The 22,636-nt window shown below is 39.4% G+C and overlaps 1 protein-coding gene across 2 annotated transcripts in view; it reads right to left on the bottom strand.

The window, feature by feature from the left end:
• Positions 1-212: 212 nt before the first annotated feature.
• The window catches only part of LOC5565730, a 33,384-nt gene continuing 10,960 nt past the window's right edge, over positions 213-22,636 (bottom strand). Inside the window, exons 4-5 of one of the 2 annotated variants that reach the window (XM_001650051.2) lie at positions 7,909-8,393; positions 213-2,458 (exon numbers count right to left, since the gene is read on the bottom strand). In XM_001650051.2, the coding sequence (XP_001650101.2) occupies positions 8,171-8,393 (223 nt within the window). In that variant the 3' untranslated portion in view covers positions 213-2,458; positions 7,909-8,170. Of the gene's footprint in view, positions 2,459-7,908; positions 9,023-22,636 lie in introns of those variants that run through there. The other variant, XM_021852381.1, reaches the window with a different exon arrangement.

The following is a 22,636-nucleotide window of genomic DNA, read 5'->3' on the forward strand; positions in this document are numbered from 1 at the left end:
AAGCACAGTGCACAGTTTGTGCATTTGAAAATTTAAGATATGGCTTCGCTTTATATTCGCATTAGCCGCTTTGTTCTGAAGAAATGTTCGTCCAACTCTCAAATCAGTTCAGGAATATTTTCTAGAGGAATGCATTTCGACCAGGTTTACCGAAAGTAGAGAAAATGGGATGAGTTATGCAATGTGATCGTAGATAAAAACAATACACACAGTTTTAGTTTGATTCACGAGATCCTTCTACTAGAAGAATTACGTTACACTGATAGCGTATTTTATTTTTCTGCTCGTCTGATAGTGAGACATATTTAATATAAACAAGTAGCCTTTTCCTCAGCGGGTATACAGTTTGTAGCATACAACTAAAGAGTGCATGATCGTTTTCGTAATCATAAAAATAAATAAAAACATATAATTTATTTCTCTTCTCCAATCAAAACTAAAACATCGCTAGAGTTCTGACTCTATAACAGAATGTAAATCGTTTGCACACCTCTCGTTTCTTACAACCTACTGGGACTTTTTCTCATTCGTACGTTCATTTTCATCACCCTACTGCAATCAGATCCCTGCTATTAACTCTCAAATATCTGCTTAGTGATAACTAAATGTACAATCATTACGTTTCATTTCCTACTTATTACATAAAAAAGATTTCTTCGAATTGTACAGTACTTGTCGACTGCAATTTTCCCCAGACAGAGGGCGAGTCGTGCGTAGACCGCGGTCGGGAAGAGACTTGCTGCTGCGGGAGGAAAATTAGTTTCACTCTCTAGTAACGACGAAAAAGCTAAAACGAATTGCTTTCAACCTTTTTTTACTCCTTTGCCAATTGGTTTTCTTCTCTTACAGATTAAGTTTTCTTCTACCCTTCTTTCGACCGTAGGGAGAATCGTTTCAAGTCTATTCAGTTCTTTTCATGTTTGCGCTTTCTGCTAAGTTATGTTTCAATGTTATTCCTCTTCCTGCGAGAATTATTTTCTAAGGATTCGCTGTCCTTACTTTTTTTCTTCTTAAATTTACAATAATGCTTATAGTGAGTGAGTTCTCTTCTCTTGCTTCTCAAGTTATAAGTTTTAAAATACAAGTAGTAGTAACTTTAGTTTTCGATATCTCAATGACGTGAATAGCATTAATTTTCTTTTAGAAGAACAATCAAATAGAGGACAGTGGATAGGGACAGTAATTGTGTGTGTGTGAAATGGTTATTTCCGATCGAAGTTGAGGCTTTGGATCACTTCTGTATACAGGAAGCATGGAGAGCAAAAACTTACGTAGGATTCTGTTTCATGTGATTTGATTAATGCTATGCTTCTTTTTGGTTACACAATTACCGATCATGTTCGTCTCATGTATTGGATAGATTTACGATTCTACGAATTTGTGCTGAATGTACCAGATACTGCAAATTTTTGGTTCAAAACAAGGATCGTTGATCCTTTTTCTACAATTTGACACTAAATTATGAAAACTAGCCATTATTTTCATGGAATTTTTTATTTCAACAGTAATTTGAAAGAGTTTGGTTACGATTAAAAACGGAATTCCAATACTGCTAGATGCTACTGACTAAAAGGTGTCGCCGCTATACCAAGGATGTATCCAAGGTGCCGAGGGTGGGGGGGTTGGCGGATAAATGGTGGGTGACGGCAGAGCACAAGAACGAGCAGCCGTAACGGCAGAGGTGTCATACGATCCGACATGCATTGGACCAGTTGCATATGATCCGGGAGCGAAATGAGGAGAGAAAATGGCCGCGCTACTGACCGCCGTAAGATGTTGAGCGGCGGCAGCAGCTGCAGCAGCTTGTTGAGCAGCGGCGGCAGCTACTGCGGCTTGTTGAGCTTGCTGTTGTTGTTGCTGTTGGGCAGCAGCAGCAACTGCGGCCGCAGCAAGGGCTGATTCTTGGAACGAGTAAGCTGAAGATGATGCTTGGGCTAGCATTCGACTAGAGGCGTCCTGATAGAAATCGGCCTTTTCTTGCTGATACCGGCAAGAGGACAGTGCTTTCTTGTCGAAATTTAGAGGGTTCGTTGGAGAGGAAAATCCGCTACTGCTGCTACTACTACTGACAATAGCGGCCGGAGCACTGGAACCAGATAGTGTGGAAGAAGATGATGACTTTTTACCGCTCGCCGAAGGTGATGTAGGCGTCAAACTCCAGGAAGCGCTGACACCGGATGAGCTGCTTGAGTGGATACTGCTGCTGATGCTGTTTGTGATGCTGCTACTGCTTGTTATCAGATCGGATACTACTGTGCTCTGAGGGCACTGTTGCTGTACCCCCCACCCCAATTCCTAGCTGATGCGGGCGCGCTTGTTCGCCGGCGTCTCTTGGCCTATCTGGCCCCGCACCATGTACTGCAGCTGGGGCATGAACTGCATAACGTCCACCACCTGCACCAGGGGCATCTTGTCTACGTTGGCTCGGCCAGCTTCCAGAAGGGCTTGGTATTGCAGGCTGGAAATGTGAGAAGAGACGAGAACAATTTATTAGTTTATTGCATGTGATAAGAGTGCACGATAAGTTATCTTGGCGATTACGATTATATTGGTTTAGGTCAGTGGTTTGAAAATTCTTTCATTTTATTATTACCTTTTTCCGAGCACTTTTTACACTTTTGATTTTGCAACTTTTTGCCAAAGAAATCACTCTTATGGTCTTATGGTTACAGAGTTAGTAGAGATTTTCTTCCAAAAAAAAATGTTGTTTTCAAATGTCGATATCTCTGAAAGGCAAAAACGGATTTTCAATCTTTTGACGCCATTAGAAGGATTTTTTTTCTGATAATGGTGAGAAAACTGTGAGGACGTTTTTTGTTTGAAGAGAATGATTGCATTTTGAAAATAATATCTTTTTGGACAAAACACGTCTATATCTTGAAAAATAATCGAGATAGCTCTTGATGCCTTCAGCGAAAAAAATGCATAATTGAAAGTTCCAAAAGTGACTAATACAAAGTAACTTATTCGTTATAGCCTAAGATTAAATTATATGCCATCCATTTGGAGACCAGTAAAAGTTATTTTTATTCCAAAAATTGGAAAGCAGGACGCATCCCAATCAGTCTTTGTTCCATGTTATTGAAGACTAAGGATAAAGTTTTATATGATTTTATCAATTCAACATATATGTAGAACTTGTCCTCTATCTGACTCGCAGTTTGCTTATCAACCTGGTAAGTCAACAATTACGGCACTTCATACCCTCGTAACAAAAGAAGAAAAAACTCTTTCGATAAAAGAAATAGCAAAAAAGAGATTTATTCAGGAGGGCCTTAACATAAATCCTTCAAAAGTAGTAATTATCCCTTTCATAAGGAAAATAAAGTTCATCCTAAAAGCTTTCAAGCTTGGAGGAGTACAAATGCACCTTAGTGAACAGGTTAAATACTTGGGAGTGATCTTGGATGCAAAGCTGACTTGGAATGCTTATATTGAGTATGTGATTGGAAAAGCAACCAGTTCGTTTTGGATTTGCTCCAATTTTTTTGGTAGAAGATGGGGCTTGAAACCAAAAATGATAATGTGGATTTTCTCATCCGTAATTCGCCCAAAAGTAACAAATGCTTCGCTAGTATGGTGGCTGAAAACAAAAGAAGCCACAGCACAAGCAAAGCTATCAAAACTACAACGACTTGTAACCATGGCTATAACAGGAGCGATGGGAAGCACTCCATCAAAAGCATTAGAAGCGGAGAAGAGTTGTCTAAGGTCAAAGGTTCGTTGGTAAATATCACCTTCCATAGCACCCACTTTGGCGAGCGAATTCGCTTTCTCATTGCCTGGAATCGAGCAATGAGGAGGGACCTAAACCAAGGTGATAGTGTGATTCGATAGAGCACTCAATGTGGACCGTATTTCTCGCAAGAACGTAAGGAATACGACGAGTGCTTTACCGGCCACATTGAACGAGTAGCCTCTATTGAGCTATGGCTATCCGTGAAAATGAAATACCCAGGCACTTCGCTCTAATGCGTGATGTATCGCCGCTAATTCTGCGATATATACGGAGCAAGGACTCTGAAGTTTGAATGCGACGCTATGAATTTCATAAAATACACCAAATCCAGTGGAATCATTTGTTTTTTACCCGTCGGCGTAAAACGTTCTGTCACCTCTGAATAGGCCGAATTGGTCTGCAAAAAATAGTGGTATATACTCTGAACGGAATGGATCTGGGATTCCATGGATTTCTTGCTTCATGGTCAGATCAATAAATACAGTAGAACTGGAGAAGACTGGGAAGCAACTACCGTGGATGTGTTCGAGGAAGGGTTATCTTCAGAATCATGTATCAGTAGTCAGTGTCATAAATTTTGTTCGAGGATTTTGTTCGATTAGGTTTTCAGCATTCAATTACCAATCGATTTAACACTTTTCAAAAAATCGGAGCGACAATTCCGCAAAGCGATCTGATAAAGGTAATACTCCTATTAATACCTCTAAACTCATAGTATGAGTCGAGTTCATGCATCCTAGAGCAACCCGAAAACAGCGATACTGAATACGTTGGAGTTTCAAAATGTGAGTTTTCACGGCGTATAGGAAACAACAGCTATCGTATTCGACGATCGAGAGAATTCTTGTACGATTTAACTTTATCAGTGTACGCATAAAGTTGAATCTTTGCTGACACTTCTGATGTTGATACCTTCAGATGCATTTGGAGTCTGACAAGATTTTCGGTGGGTTTTCGATGATATTTCAAACTATTTACTGACTCCTTTGCTGACTCATAACCAGGGATTGAATCCTGAGAAAATTGAGAGAATCTCTCACGTATCACTCTCCGTAACTATCATAACATGCTGCACATTATGAGAGACTGTTTATCGTATACTGCTACAACTTTGATCAGATTGGGGGGATAGTAGTGCATGATAAAACCCCTCTAAACATGCTCCAAGCCTGGTGGACAATATTGCTATTGGAAGTTCGTGGATTGTTTATCGTGCCAGTAAAGAAAAACACCTATCCCCAACGGTAAACAAGCGAGAAAAATGGATTTTATCATCGCTCTCTCTTTGGGGCTCTCGCTCGCTGCTTCCATTTATCAGACTTGTTACACCTTGCGATACAATGACGATCGTGGACCGCAACAGATGGGATGTTTTTCTTTGCTTGCTTTGATCGTACTTCATACTCAAATGAGAGCGAAACCTGCAATGCTTGCTCATAACAGATTCTATTCGTGAACCTGATCATAAATAAGGGTCTATAAAAATCATGCGTTTTATGAATCAACAATTGAGAACTCTATTGAATTGGTTTCAATTTTTATATATATTCCCCATTCATTTTATTACAAGTGACTTGGAACAGAATCGTTCAAGTCGGTTCGCAAAGTTTACAAGAAGGCTCTCGATCTCTCTTACGATCCGCTTGAAGAAATCTTTGTACAAATGTCCAGTCAGTCGGTTGAACAAAATCATTGCAAAATAATAAAAAAAATTGTGAACGTTCGCTTGCATAATGATGACTATACTTCTTTTCATAAAGAAATTCAATACAAATTTCCCGGATTTGCGACGTACATCTGCAGATGAACCAAATGTCTTTTCATGTAGCCTGTGGCCTAGATTCGCACTATCGTTTAACCCGTATAGGCCTGAGTGAAAGAAAAAATACTGAAACCCTCACCGCTCAGCGAATTATTAACGGATTCAAATGATTTTTTGTCAGTTCACTGGCCCACATATCTAGTTTCTGGAAGTGGCCAGAGGAACTCGGTAATATTTGTGAGGCCGGAGTTATTCCGACGAGTCACTGGGTCAGGACGGGTAAAAAAGCACTATTTTATAAGACATGCTAAGTTACCTTTATTTATTTGCAATGACAATCATTTTAATTTGCATAAATCATTAAGATCTGATATTCAACATTATAAATCAGTTGGCAATCGCTCTTCGTATGCGACGCACGTTCTTTTACTTGGCTCTCGTTGAACTTTACTGCTTATCGCGACTGTACTTTGCATTCAACTCAGAATGACATCGTACAGAAAAAACACTTTGGTGGTAGACTTTAGTGTCCTGCCAAAACGACCAGATGTGGACCAAGTAGAGGAGATTCTACGGGACTTCGTCAAGTTGGACATGGCGGACGTTAAAAACGTCCAATTACACAATCTCCAAAACCGGGTATACATAGAGATGAATGATGCCGGTATAGCCCCACGGCTGTACAAACAACATCATCTTCAGCATTGCATCGTTTACAAGGGAGTGACGTACCACATCCCAATTTACGTGGATGGCCCCGTAACCACCTTGAGGATGCATGATCTTCCCCCGCAAATGGCAAACAACGTCATCACCGATCACATGTCCCAGTACGGTAAAATAATTTCTATTGAAAACGAGGTGTGGAAAAATTATTTCAAAAGGAATACCAAACGGCGTCAGAATTGTGCGTATGCGGTTGGATAATGCAGTACCTTCGCACATTGTGGTCAACGGACAGCACACGTATGTAAGCTGCCAAAATACAAACCAACCTAAAGCACACTCCCAAACACTTCCAAAGACAGTGAAAGAGCAGAACAATATCGACTCTAACCAGTCCACTACAATGGGTACATCACCGCCAGTTGAAACTGATACGAGCGACGACGACGACAACAACGATGACGGCAACGACAATAGCAACAACGCAGACGAAAACGCGATCGAAACCGGTACGGAGTTGGACTCTACGAAGAGGCGATTGTCAATTGATAAGGCAGATGGGACGAGAGAAGAGCAAGCAGCGAAAAAATGCATGCAATGAGAACACGGATTGGAAAGTGTATCAGACCCGATCAAGAAAAAATAAGAATGGTTATTAAATGTAAGAATTGGAATCTCACAACACGAATGCACTATTTCAGTGTAAAGTGTTGCTAATAAAAAAAAACCTTATAAATGAAGAGTTTTGCACCGATTAAAATACACCTGATGTGGTCATTCGGATGTAATGCCCGGAAGAACCGGCTGTAGATTTGTTGGATACTAAACCGACTCTCGAAAAGTAGGAATCAAACATAATTGTGCACTAAAATGCGTTCCCAGAAGCTTAGTAGCTTAGTTCAGATACAAATTGGCCACTATATTGTAAGTTTGAGGCGTCCCGGGACCCGAAAATGGCCATTTTTAGGATAAATCAAATGCAGGACTCATAGTTATCCAATTCAATCGTTTCTCAAAAGGTTTACACTGACGTAATTTTCTTAAAATTCCGTCAAGTAGAGGCCACATTATAGCCGATTCCGGAAATTATCTGTGACTTGAAATTTGCCTACCTTCAGGGGCACAAACGCACAGTACCCTTCTCACCCGACCTGACCCAGTGATCCACCGGAATAACTCCGGCCACAAGAATATTTCCGAGTTTCTCTGGCCACTTCCTAAAACTAGATATGTGGGCCAGTGAACTGACAAAAAATCATTTGAATCCGTTAAGAATTCGCTGAGCGGTGAGGCTTTTAATTTTTTTTCTGTCACTCAGGCCTATACGGGTTAAGCAGAATCGATTGATTGGGCATCCTGATCTACTCCAGAATTATCATCTCATAGTGGAAGCTCATTTTTCAAATCATAATGAAGAAAGTTGCTTTAGTGATTACTTGAAAAAATAATTGAAGATATTTTCAATTCAACCAAACATAAAGATATTTCAGCCATTAAAAGATTTGACTATCGTGTCTCAAACAAAGAATTTGTTTCAAGTACGTCATTAGAACAAATATAGATTCATTGATTGTTCATTGGAACTATAAAAGTATGAACATAGATCCATTTACGCCACTTCGAGTGAGTAACATTGGGTTTAAGGAATACAGAGATTAGGTTAGATTATCATCAGATTGTCCATATTGGTCAACCTAACATCAACATTATAACATAGTGAAGATAAAATTCAAAAACTCACCTATTTCCGACGAACAGGTTGATATCCAACGCGTTGAGCACCCTCCGGCACACCTCCAGGCTGATGTACGGGAAGAACACGTCCTTCAGGTCCTGGATGGTCATCAGATAGTCCGTATTTCGGTACGGCGTCTTGTTGATGCAGTAGATCGTTTTATTCTCGATCGGTTTCTTGACGACCTCGTACGGTTTATACGGGGTACCGCCCATAGTCATTTCCGGCAGCATAATCATATTGCCGTGCCGAGTGCCGCCGTCGGCGCTCATGGCAGCCGCCTGTTGCTGGCGGCCACTACGGCTGCCTGCTGTTGCTGTAGTTGCTGTTGCAGGGCAGCCGCCGTAGAGCGATAGTTGTTGGTCGAGGTGATGGTCGTATTGGAGCGACCGTTGGTCATTGCGGCAGCAGCTGCAGCATTGGATCGTTTCTGCTGCTGTTGCTGTTGCTGGGACATTGCCGCCGCAGCCGCCGCTCCTGCCATGTTTGACCTTGGAGGGAAGATAGATCGATTACACCCATTGCTGCTCGTGAGGTAATTACGCTCTTATATCTGGTATTGTCTACATTAGATTTACTCGCTACAGGATTGGACAGAAAAGTAGAAGAAGAAGAGGATGAAGGGAAGGATGCAGGATTTGGAACAATGGCACCATACGCTGCAGCAACTGCTGCCATATTAGGAACATTGTTTAGAAGCAACTTTTCACGTAAAAGCTCAACTTGACTCTGTAGCAGATGGTTGCTATTGGTTTTAGTCGCGTTGGCAGCGGTCGATCCGACCGGAATCAACGCCGGAGGAGGATGCCTTGCCTGGGCACCTTTAGGTGAGGCACGTGATGGCGATGCAACCGGAACGGCCGTTATCGAGACCGGATTCTTAGGGTAGGCAGGTGTTTTGGCACCGCTACTACTACTGTTAGAACTGTTGTTAGCTGGTGTGATGGTGATGTTGCTATTCGTAGCCGTGAGTTGGTTAATTTGCAACTGATTCAGGTGCGACAGATTGACGGTGCCATTGGGGCTTCGGGAGGTGGCGAATATGGACAGTTCAGGATTGAGGTAAGAGGTCGGAGTAGTACAACTGATGTTGGAGCGTATTGATGATGAACCACTTGACCTAGAAACATTACAATGCGTTTATCGGTTTGAGCAAGTGTTCTTAAGTTCTTACTTAGGGGGATAAAAATACGTTAATTGAATGGTATTAACTTAGCCTCTCTTAATCACAGGTAAAATGCTTGCTTGCTTAGGATTAAACATTAGACGCGGACACGGACTGTTGTTATGATCGGATGGTTAAATTTATTATGCTCACGCGCTGCAGTCGGTTTCGTAGAAAGGAAAGGCGATGAACAAGAATGAACCAGACGTGGGAGCAATTTTAGTTGGAAAGTTGAACCGGTTTTCCGAGCGACGAAAGGTGATTGGTTTGAAAAACGCATAATGAATCTAGGGAGCGTACTTCGTACTTTTAGATTTGAATCTCTACTCCAATGGGTGGTAGTTTGTGCTGATTTGCTCTTCTTTTCAACGTTCGCAACGGAACTCGTTGGTTAATGCTTTGTTAGGGGGTAAGGTATGTTCAGCTTGTTAGTGTGCTACCGAAATAGATGCCAACACCGAGGAAAACTAAAAATAAATACTACTTATAAAACAAATGCACAGGAATAAGCGAATGGAGACAACCAAGGCTGCAAGGTGCTTACCAATACTTCTACATCATAAGCTATGTCTGGAAAAAGTGGGAATCAGTGCAGGCTATCTGTAATCGAAATCTTGTCTTTTGCTAGTGGACAAACAGCTAATGGCGAGATTCGTGAGTTGGGGTTACCCTGCTATCATTTAGTTGCCCGAAAGCGAGATGTGAAATACATATATGGTGGAACATTATAATGAAAGTTCATATTCCAAGGACTGTGGCGTATTTCACTTCCTCCAATATCGAGTTATGGAGAGTTGACTGAAGTACTAAATTCAATTTTCATTAATATTAGATGTTAAATCATTTGGTAGATATTTAGATATTGTTTATTATACTAACCAATGTAAAGGTTAAAATTGTACTTGTTAATACACGAAATGAAAAATTGCGTTACTGAAACGTTTAGGTTTAAATAGACTTATTAATAACCACTTATCGAAGACAAACGAACTCCCCTAATACATGCTAATAATGTGGCATCCAGTAGGAATCGATAACGTTGAATATATTCAGATGCCTCTGGGATCTTGTTGAATAAGCTACTCCTTTGTCAATCCTCTGAATTATAAATCTTCCGAATTATACAAGCAATCTCCAGATTTTTCTCGATGTGCAAAATAAATAATAAAAACGTTTTAAGTGGTTGCATGTTGCCATCGAAGGACCAGCCTTACGTTTCTGCAACATTTTTATAAATAAAAACCCATTAAACATCAATGTTCTAATTTTGCCGCAAACTCGCAGATCAATGTGTGTAGTCTCCCATCCCCTGGCAGGTACTTTGTAGCCATTCGACCTACAGACAGACAGACAAACGCTCTACCAAAGTGCCGCACATGGGCCGGCTTCTCCTCGCATCGCCAGCAAGCAATCACCGACAACTGATTAGCAGGTGATTTTCCCTTGAGCACGCGTTATTATTTACTTCAATTTTTGCTACTTCCAGCTCGCGTGGTGGCAAGCCACCGTCGTCGTCGTCGTCTGCCCTCCCCTCAGTCTCTTGTTCCTTTGTGTGTAGGTTCACATAATAGAGTTCCCCTGCTTGGATGTGTGGGCCCGTTCATTTGCCAGCCGGGTTGCTTACATTCGGTGACGTCAAGTGTTCAGCTTGCTTCTGGGTGCCTGAACTGCATAAGAGGTCACCCGAAGGTTAAGCTACCCGCACATAAGGCACTAAGGCTTCCGCTGAAATTGGTGCACTTAAAAACTTGAAGAATTTTTGCAACTCAGACGACTCTGGTATGGTGCTTCACGCAAGTTTCTATCTGACACACAAATGTTCAACCATTCCGTCAGCAAAAATAAAAAGGATTCACGTGAAACGTGGAATTCTCGGTTCGTTGTTAACAGGGCAATTTTGTGTTTAGCTTTTCAAAGGTATCAACAAGTTCTGGGAAAACGGATCGCAAGGGATAACTTGTTATAAGTTCAGTGAAGCGCTTTCGTTTTGAGAAGAGCAATCAGCATGCCGATGAGATGATTCCAGGTACAAGTGTATATTCATCATGGAAATTCCCGTGTTATAGCTTCTGTGAAGGAGCTAATTGAGTCATGATACCTAGCACTCCGGGGTGCGGGGTTTTCAAAACTTGTAGAATATGGTATACAGAGTATTGGCCGTTCATTACCCACGTGGAGTTTTTGAAGGAAATAATGTCGTACTACAAACTATGCTTCTAACCATTTTTATAATTTAATTTAGGCATTTGACATAACGCCATTTATCAAAAAGGACATTTGGCATAAAATTTCATCATCAAGAAAAGGTATCTTTGAAAGAAGGGATATAATTCTGGTAATGCCAACATAATCATGAAACTTGCCGCTATAAACTCGATTTTCAAAACAACCAATAATCGCTTTTTTTTCCAAATCAATCATTCCCCCCTGCTCGAAACGGCCAATGATCGGTTCTCTCTTCATCCAGAGCGCCTACAATCGGGAAATTTCGCAAACTGTCATTGGCCTTAGCAAGCACGGAGAAATATTTTACCTATTTTTTGAGTTTACTTTACCCAAAATTAAGTATATCGATTATAGTTTCAACCCAAAATCTCTCGGTTTTCTCTTCTCCCACACGAATGTTGTCAAAAATAGAGAGAGCTGCATCTACCCAATGGGGGTACTTTGGCCCAATAAGCCAAATTTGGGTAAATTCAACTTTTCTTATGTTTGAGTCGAAAGAGCTCAATTTTGAGTTAAATCAACCCAAAATTGAGTATATTTTTCTAATGGAATTAAAGCCAAACTACCTAGTGGGCACCTTGGAAATTTAGCCAAAATTGATTTATTGGGCTCAACTACGGAATTGCGTTGAAACAACCCAAAATTGAGTTGAATTCCGTCTCCGTGTGATGAGAGGCCCAAACCAAAAAGGCCTTGTCTTGGGCCAAGCACGCTAATAAAATTCAATTTGACCAATAAAAAAGGCCCATTCCTTGTTGAAAATCAAAAATGGGCCAAGCATTTAAAATCATTATTTTTTCACATTTTTGGCAGTTTTCAAAAGAAATCGTTTATTAACGTGTAGTAATAGATTGTAGTAATTGATTGATTTGAATACTGAGATATGGGAATTGAAAATGTGGTCAACAATATTCGAATCAAATTTGCTCAGAATCAACGATCTGAGGATTGGCCCTTTTGAATTGTTACGCGAGTTTTGTCCAATTCTGCATAAAATCCCATATTCTGTCTGTCAGTAACGTTTTAGAAGATTTCTCAACCGATGGTTAACGGACCCCTAGGGGGCCGCAAAGCCGTTTTTCAATAAGTTTTATTTTTGTATTGATAAATAAATGAGGGGAATTTCTTATCTCCCTTGTTTGCAAGAACTCATAGTTAGTGGTGTTTTATTTTCAATATTAGAAAAAAACAACTTTTTTATTTACACAATCACTGGTAGAATAATTAAAGTGCAAATCTGTTCATATGAGATTAGAAGACCAACTTTCAGTGCAAGCCAGGAAACAAAATTAGCATGATGTGTGTAGAAAATTCCTGGCATTTTTTAGTGCTAATCCTTGAGTTTCTGAGAAGTTCCTTAGAAAACTATCAACGGGATTGAAAAAATAAAAGTATTCACTGTTTTCACTCAAACCATTGGGAAATCTTGTTGAATCTATCAGCTGGATTTTAAATGAGACTTTCGAAAGATATTCTTAACGGATATCTGACGAGGTTTTTGAAGGTTATATTTCAACAGCTATTGTCTGGTTTCTTAAAAACTCAATAGAATAGTTTATCATAATGTTCAAAGAAGCATGCAAAAGCATGCAATCCTAAAATATTTTTAAAAGAATCATTTACGAAAATTTCGCGGGTTCTGATGCTGCTTTAGGTATACTCAACAAAAAAAAAAAAATAACGACAAAAATAACAAAAAGCAACAAATTTCTTTCAAGGTACTCCTAGACTCCTCTGGAGCAGTGTTGTGAAAAACTCAATTTCTCACAACTCACGCTTGAGATTTTTCATGCGTGAGTTGTCAATCATGCAACTCAGCAGTCAAAAAATCATGGATGAGTTGGCTCACCTTTTTAACTCATTGTCTCTTATTTCCACAGTTTACTCACACACGGCAATAATTTCTTGTTAGTCTGGTAAAAATATGTTAATCCTTTCTAACGTAAACAACAACATTCGGATTTCAAGAGTTTTTGCCGGGTTTTGCGACTGAATCATTTTTTACGGTTTGAGTTGATTGAGTTGATTTTGCATCAACATCTCAATCGTGAGATTTGCGAAGCAGATCCCTAATGAGTTTGGTCTCACGGGAGAGCGTATTGATTGAGATTTTGAGTATGAGTCTATCAACACTGCTCTGGAGGTAGTTTTTGTTGAAATCTTCTCAACTTTGTACGATTTTGTAGGATCCTTTAGAAGTTTTCTATCAAAATCTTGAAAAGATGTTGGATAGACTCCTGGCAAAGTTTTTTGGTGGACTCTGAATGATCTTTGGAAACTTCTCCCATTACCTGTGGTGGATTACGGAGAAAATTATAGGGTGTGTCTATCAAGGATATCTGTTTATTCATGAATAATCTATGTAAAGTTTTTATGAACTGTTGTTTAGAGATCATCAACTTTGGAAGTCCACGGAAAGTTTGTTAAATTTTGAAGGGGATCGCAGTTTCAAAAAGGATGTCAACCAGTGTTATATATGACATTAATTATAGAACACTCCAACAGCTATTTAACAGATTATTGGAAAATTTTGGTAACATTCTAATCTTTAATTCATAGAATATTCTGGAACATTTGAAATGTTTCACAACAGATGAAACACTACAACAAGCCGTTAAAGATTAGAAACCGAAAAAGTTTGGGAAACACTGTGAAAACTGATAGCCAAATTCACATTTTGTTTCCATAATATGGGTGTTTCAAAGTGCTAGTAGGTATATATCTAAGTTATAAGAATTAATTAACCGAAAAAGTGATTCAACATCCCGATTAAATAATATAGAATTCATAGAACATCATACCTACTTTGTAGAATCACAGTGAATTGATGTAGTTTTAGCAAAATTGTGTACGAAATTTGTGATGGTTGCTTTTATTCCATAGATGTGTGGTTTTACCCCATCGCTAAAAATAATCGTAATCGAAATCGCTTTATAAAGTCTTGTTAAAACTTAGACTCAGTTTTGGTTTGGTTTGTAGATAAAAATTCTTTATTTCGTCTGTCAGGTCATTATTGGTAGTCAATGTTTGATAGCGATGTAAATAATCCAATGTTTATAATTCAATATGATTCACATGATAATCCAATAGCATTACTCGCAACACTGAATTCAAGTGAGAATATTTATGAACCTATCTGCAGCAGAACATTTATAGCGCCCGCATACAACCTCGTATGCAAGTTCCCGTTGGATCTCGTTTGGGCATTATTGGAATAACATGACATACGTCATCAATCCTTCAATGCTGGATTGTTATTATTTTGATCGAATCTGATCATCGCGATCTCCTCGCGAATAGTTCCGCGATATTTCAACATTTCCCCTCAATCCGGACATTAAGGATGTTCAGCAGTTTCCTATGTTGAGCAGCTGGAAGTCCTTTGGTGAATGCATCAGCTGGTTGATCCACCGTCGAGATATATTCTATCTTTAGCTTCCTGCTCCTGACGAGTTCCCGGATGAACATGAACTTCAAATCAAGGTGTTTCATTCGTTGGTGACTTCGAGGTTCTTCAGTGAAGTTTATGCATGGAATGTTGTCTTCCATGATTATGAATGGAGAACTTTCTATGCCCAGTTCATTCAGAAGGTTTGTTAACCACAATCCTTCTTTAGCAGCTTGACAGAGTGAAATTAATTCAGCTTCTGTTGACGACAAACTAACCGTTTGTTGTCTTTTGGTTGACCAAGACACAAGATTGCCGAAAACAAGAAACGAATTTCCAGAAATTGATTTTCGATCATCGATGTCGTTGGCAAAATCGGCATCAGCAAAACCCAATAAAACGTTTGAGTGTTCTCTATTGCTGAATACGATTTTTGTGTTCATGGTTCCTCGCAAATAACGCAAAATGCGTTTCAATCCTGTCCAATGTGCATTTGAAGGGGAAGCTTGGTATTTGCTTAGGATATTTACTGCAGCACTGATATCAGGGCGTGATACTAACGCTAGATATTGCAAGCAGCCAAGCAATTCTTTGAATGGATGTGATGTTAATTCATCATCATTTGACTTGACCCATCGTACATTCGGATCTAGTGGAGTGCTAACTGGTTTTGATTCGGACATTCCAAATCTTTTTAGGATTTTCTCTGCATAACCTGCTTGAGATATTTCCATGATTTGGTTCTGATAATCTCGGTGTATGTCCATACCCCCAAAAAGTGTTTCACTTCTTTTAAATCTTTCATTTGGAATAGCTTCCCAAGTTCAGATTTTATCCAGTTTAGTTGTGATTCCTGTTTTCCAAGAATGAGTATATCGTCTACATATAAAATCAAAATCAAATCTTTTGCTCGAGACGTATACACACAACAGTCACTCTTTAATGGAATAAAACCCAGCTTTTTAATTTCGTCATCGAATTTCCTGTTCCAAGATCTACTAGCTTGTTTTAAACCGTACAAACTTTTCTGTAGACGTACGATTTGAGAATTACCTATCTCATCGTTTGGAAGCTTCATGAAGATCGTTTCCTCTAAATCTCCATAAAGAAAAGCTGTCTTAACATCCATTTGATGAATCAAAAGTCCATTCTTATTTGCGACTGACAAAATTGTCCTAACGCTTTCCATTCTGGCTACTGGAGCAAAAGTATCCTGGTAATCAAAACCAGGTCTCTGTGAGCAACCTTTTGCAACTAGCCGTGCTTTATAGCGGCCATCGTCTTTCACCGAAAAAACCCATTTCGAATGAATAGCTTTTTGGTTCCTCGGTAAACAGTTGACCACTGTCCAGGTTTTATTTTCATGAAGAGAATTTAATTCTTCATCGATGGCAATTTTCCAATTCTCCCAGTCCTCCCGTTTCTTCAATTCGGCTACTGTTTCTGGAGCATCTTCATCGAATGTTGCAGAAGCTATCTTGGCAGAACTCGGTTGGAATCTTTGGGGAACTTTTCTTTTCCGTGTACCACGTCTTAGCTCTGATTGCTGCTCATCGATGCCCTCATCCTCCTCAGCATCCGCGAAAACCTCATCAGACGTCTCGATTATTACAACTTCTTCTGCTTCCACTTCTTCCTCAGGCTCAGGAAGTCGAATCACCTCTTCTTCATCATCTTTGTTTGTTATGCTCTCATCTTCGTTGCAGATTGAAATTTCTTCCTCCTTATCTTCATTTTCGCAGTGTTTCTGCTCCCTCACAACAATTGGTAGATGAACATCTTCGGTTGTTGTATTACTGCGAACAATTGATTCATCAAAGACAACGTTTCTGGATATTTCAATTACTCGGTTGTTTTTATTCCACAACCGATATCCGTTATTCGCATAACCTACGAATGTCAATCGTTTTGTCTTTGAATCAAGCTTGTGACGTTTCTCTTTCGGAATTTGCTTGTAAGCATGGCTACCAAACATCTTTAGATTACTAAGGTCTGGTTTCCTGCCATTCCACATTTCAAAAGGCGTCTTGAGTTCAACAAGAGCATTTGTCGGAGACCTGTTAGTGACGTAAGCAGCCACATACAATGCTTCTCCCCACATTTCTTTCGAAAGTTCACTTTGATGGAGTAAAGCTCGAACCTTCTCCATTAGCGTTCGATTTATCCTTTCACTTACTCCGTTCTGCTGAGGAGTATGAGGAACGGTAAAAATCATTCTGATACCTTTATTCCTACAGTAGTCTTGGAAATCTTTGCCAAGATATTCTCTACCGTTATCGCAACGCATTTTAGACAACTTTTGACCAAAGTGAGCTGTTGCCATTGCCTCGTATTCTTTAAAACGATCGAATACGTCACTTTTTCTTTTAATGAGATAAACAACAGTGAAATGGGTAAAATCATCGGTAAAGGTGACGAAATACCGATACCCATCGTAGGTGGATTGCTCCATATACCCGCATACATCTGTATGCACTAATTCAAGTGGCCGACTTGATCTGGGTAATTGCATAGAAAGAAACTTCTTGCATGATTGTTTGCCTGCTAAACAACTCTCGCAAACTTCATACTGTTTGACTAAATCATTTGATGAAATATCTATTCCATCAACCATATTGTTTTTGAGCAGTTTTTCAAGCCCCGAAAAACTAAGATGACCGAGCCGTTTATGCCAATCGGTTAGACTTACCTTCCTTTGACTAAACAACGCTGCTTGGTCGACAGTATGCTCCAAAAACATATCAACGCAATACAAACCATTTTTATTCTTCCCCTCAGCGATAACCTCGCCTTTATCTTCAATTCGAACCTCTTTATCCTGAAAAGTGACCCTTTTCCCGATGGAATTAATCTTTCTGACTGAAAGGAGGTTTTCTTCGAGATTGGGAATGAAAAGAACATCGTACAATTCAATACGTTTTATTTTGTTCAAGCCAACAACCGATTTCAATGTTACCTTTCCTTTCTTCACAGCCTGTAGGGTCTCCCCCGACTTTGCTGTGCTGATGGTAACCGGTGTTGCCAGCTTCACCGCTCTCTGTAACAATTTTTCGTCGTTCACCATGTGGCTTGAAGCTCCAGAGTCCACAGCAAACGATACCTTCCGAGATTCCTTCTTCTTTTCTCCTGCTAGCATCGCATGACCTTGGTGATGAACAAACCGCTTCTTCTTCTTCTTTAACGCCGGGCATTTATTTTTGTAGTGTCCTGGCTTTCCACACCCAAAACACTCAATTACTCTTCTGGTCGTTTTTAGCGCCACGTCTGGCACCACTGGCTCATCATCGACCTCCATCGTCTCGCTTTGCTCCGCATCCAACAGCATTCGTTTTATCTCCACTAACGGCTTCTTGCAGAGTTCATCGCACGGCAAAACGGTCAATGCTCCCTTGACGTGCTGATATCGCTTCGGTATGGCTATCATCAGAGCGGCCATCTTCTCCGATTGATCCATTCGAGTACCCATCCGATCTAGCTCCCGGATTATCGTCTCGTACTCGTCGAACAAGGCCGAAATAGAAGTATGTTTTCTATTTTTGATCGAAAACAATCGATCACGCATGGCAATCATAACGCCCGTTCCAACTTTTTGGTAGGTTTTCACCAATAGATCCATAGCCTCCTTTGCGTATGAGACTCCGATTAGCTTGTTAAGGACGTCATTGTTCACCCACATAACAATTTCATCCAGAGCGTTCATGTCGTCGTTGATTCTCTTACGCAGCTTTGCCTTTCTCACTTCCTCTTGGGCTTCCGAATTACCCGCCACGGGAGTGGCGTATTCTTCTTCGTACGGAGTACGAACCAACGTATGGATGAGGTCCATCATAGAGAGGTGGTGCTCCATCCTCCACTTCCATGCCGCAAACATCCTCTCCGACCCATCGAAGATATGGGCACGGTCTCGTACAGCAACGGCGGTATACGGCAGCTGCCGTTCGAATGCTCCTCTCTCGGTCCGATTCTCAACCTCCTGTCGCTGGTTTGCAGGTTGACCACCTGCCTTGACTTCGACATCGTTCACAGACATCTTTCGATTTCTTCAAAAAAACTTGATCGTTGAAGAAAAATAAATCTTGCTCAGTTGACTACTGGGCCCATAACCTGTTAAAACTTAGACTCAGTTTTGGTTTGGTTTGTAGATAAAAATTCTTTATTTCGTCTGTCAGGTCATTATTGGTAGTCAATGTTTGATAGCGATGTAAATAATCCAATGTTTATAATTCAATATGATTCACATGATAATCCAATAGCATTACTCGCAACACTGAATTCAAGTGAGAATATTTATGAACCTATCTGCAGCAGAACATTTATAGCGCCCGCATACAACCTCGTATGCAAGTTCCCGTTGGATCTCGTTTGGGCATTATTGGAATAACATGACATACGTCATCAATCCTTCAATGCTGGATTGTTATTATTTTGATCGAATCTGATCATCGCGATCTCCTCGCGAATAGTTCCGCGATATTTCAACAAGTCTCAAAAATAAACATTTTTTTACAAATACAACAGCTGTGATAATTTTTGAACATGTTAAAGGCTTCAAAAAATGTCATTCCGCCTAGAAAAAAATGTTTTTCTTGATTTTGACACATAACGAAAAATTGCTTAGGCGGGCTTCCCCCGTCTTCTTCCTTAGATATTATAAATCTTGAAAAGGTCATGAACAGTTTCTCGCTTCCGAATTTCTTTTGAAAGTGGTTAGCCATGTAGGGTAAACTAGTTTCTAAAGAAACTTTTAAGGTAACGCCTGATAAAACATGTAAGTTCTACAGTAACCCTTTGACGAATGAACCCCTAAAAGTATTTCTGAAAGAACTACAGCTGTGATGAAAATGTCTTTCCTAGGATTTTCTAAAGGCATTCCTTGAAAAAACATCGGCCGGAATTCCTGAAGGAAGAAACTGGTATGAAAACTTGAATGAAGTTTTGAAGAAACCATGGGGATTTTACTTGAGAAATCACTCGTAGCAGTAATCTTTAGATAAAATCCTAGAAAAATTCCAAGAAAAATTTGTAGACGTGTAGTATTTTTTAGAATAATTCCTAAACGATTTTTTTTTAACTCTGGGATGAGCCTATGTGGAATTTCTTGGAAGAACTCCTGTATGATTCATTGGATGATCTCTTATATTTTGGAAATTAGTGAAAAAGATACAGTATACTCTCCCTAACTTGATATTTTGTATCTCGATAGCGTTAAACCATAGTAAAGGTTGGTTTTCATGGCTACCTCGATGGTCACTTGGTTGACAGTTGCACTGATTTTGTGTTCTACAACTCAATACCTCCCTAACTCGATGGTCCCTTCAGTATCGAATTACGGAGAGTTGACTGTAGTTTAAAAATATCCGGAGCAAATCCTGCGAAATTCTATAGGAAAATTTTCAGAGTACCTAATCCCAAGGAAAATTTATGGAGGTAGTGTTCATCCTTGAGCAGTCATCCTTCAAGCACCCCTTTCAAAATCGCTAGAAATGTTTCTGGGAGGAATATCTAGAGGTATTTCTGGAAGGGTCCTGAGTAGAGTATTCCAGAATAAATCTCTGGGCATATCACTAGAAGGACTATCCTGAACCCTGAAGCTATTTTCCGAGGAATCTAAGAAGCAGTTCACAAAGGATCTGCGGAATAGTGACGTGATAGTATTGAAAGGATTCTTTGGAGCCTCTAGAGTTTTACACCAAGATACAATGCAAGCAGAATTAATAAAAAAGGGATTTTAGATATCATTTTGGTTAATATATAGATTTTCAAGACCTTCCATAAAAAATAAGTACCTTTTAGAAACTATATCCGAAAAGAGGCCAAATCTTCAAAAATAGATTTACTATCAGACCTGCTAACGTGATTCTGATCTCATTGAATTCTCATTGAAAATTTTAGTCAAAAAACATAATTTCGATGTAATCAGTCAATCAGCGCAATCCTCAGTGTTCTGAGTAGCACAAAAGCAAAATTTATGAATTCCTAGCGGGATTGGGGAAATATCTAGCGATTTTTTCTGTTGAATTTTAACGGTATAGGCGGAATAATTCCATGTTGATAAATTTTTATTCATGACAGAGACTCCAATACTATTTCTTAACTGGGTAGTAATATGCAAAGCACTATTTAAATTGCATTGAATAATGCGCACATAGAACGCACTGCGACTGTTTTGAAATTACTCACGATCATTCAACTCAAACAAAAGCATTTTTATGACACATCTGACGATTTCACGCAACGATGACATCATAAACTGCGGAATCAGCATTCATTCCTGTGAAGGTAGGAAAATCAAATGAGTCATCATCATCATCATCTTTGTCCCCGCTGGTCGGAATCGAACATCGAATAGTAGGCGGGCATGTTCACCAGACGCACAGGTGTAAGCAAAATTCGAACACCCTGTTTTTTTTTTTGAAAAGAAAATACAACACCGTGACGACGAGTACTAATCATAGATCTCGTTGAAAGGAAAATCGATATCCATGTTACCATAACAACATGTTACCATAACAACGGGTCAATCGTTTCCAGTGCAGTAGTAATGATGGTTACCTAGCTTCGGACATAAGAAAGCGGGTTCGTTTTGCAGTTTTCCTTTGGTTTCCCCATAACTGGCTTCTCTAATGGATCTTCTTGTGGCTTTCATCTTTGGATGGCTGCACTAAGAATAGATCTATCAAAACTATTACCACCATACACGAAATTAAATCTTACTTTTTTCGATGCTATTTTGATTAAAAGTTTATGCTGAGTAGAATGAGCCGTGTTCCAGATCTTGCTCAATATGAAGTGAGGATGCAAGTCTAATGACTAAGACCTAATACATTCAACTGCATTAAAATTCAATAATTTTTGCTCATATTTTTATATAATACTATAAAACCAAGAAATCAAAATTCGGAGAAAAAAAACTATATTTTTTTTAATACCTAGGAATAATATGAGACACAATCTGCTTAGTAAAATTTGATTCAAAAACGCTTTCATTTCGTGATTTCTTCTCCTATGGATTACCTACTGCTTACGAGCACATAAGCAGGAGACTACACGAAAGGTGCCTGTTTTTTGAGAGAAACATAACATCTGGTGCCACCATCTATGCTATGTCATGTTTGTGCTATGCTGTGCACCCCTCTGAACGGTCTTTTTGTACGTATTTGCTGTAGTGGGTGCTGAAATCGAATATGGTGAGCGTAGCATGGTGCTTCACATTCACATTCACATACACTTTTTTCCAATTTCATTTCTGTGAATCTTAACACTAGGGTAAGTGTATCAATTATGGCCATAGTGGTTCCCTATTTAGTTATATGGAAAGTTTCGACAACTTTCACTTTTTTAATATCTTTGAATGTTTGAACATCTTACTGCTAAAACATACCAAACCTTTCGAAATGTGAAACCACTCAAATTATCCCGTATGTCGAAATAGGGAACTACTTTGGATACTACCATATAAAGTAATTTAAATGTAGAAGCGTACATAGGTATATTTTTAGATTTCAACATCAATAAAATCAAATAATTGGTATCATTTGTTACCCGTGGTAAGATCATTCAATTATTTTGATCAAGAGCATGAAATACTCTTACATATCAAGACGTCACATATGAAATCTCACCAGCTCACAACACAAAATTTCAAATAGAGTACAATAGTGTACCGTAAAGTGTCATAATTTAGCGCAACTGCGACAGCTAATTGGATTTTGAAGGCAACAGTAATTCTATTTTGTAAAACTGTGATGTATGCCCATAATTCATGGGCAGCAAAATTGTCAAATTTCACATTTTCTTAAAATACGTTTAATTTTGGACTTTTGGAGCGCTGATTTGGGGCACTTTACGGTATACCTTTCAAACATTTTATAGCAGCCTGCACTGTGCCAACAAAGGTGAGTAATGGATGAAAAAGAGATGATACTAAAACAAAAAACTAACAACACTATCGAAAA

This window comes from Aedes aegypti, chromosome 3, assembly GCF_002204515.2.
Source record: "Aedes aegypti strain LVP_AGWG chromosome 3, AaegL5.0 Primary Assembly, whole genome shotgun sequence".
Lineage (NCBI taxonomy): Eukaryota > Metazoa > Arthropoda > Insecta > Diptera > Culicidae > Aedes > Aedes aegypti.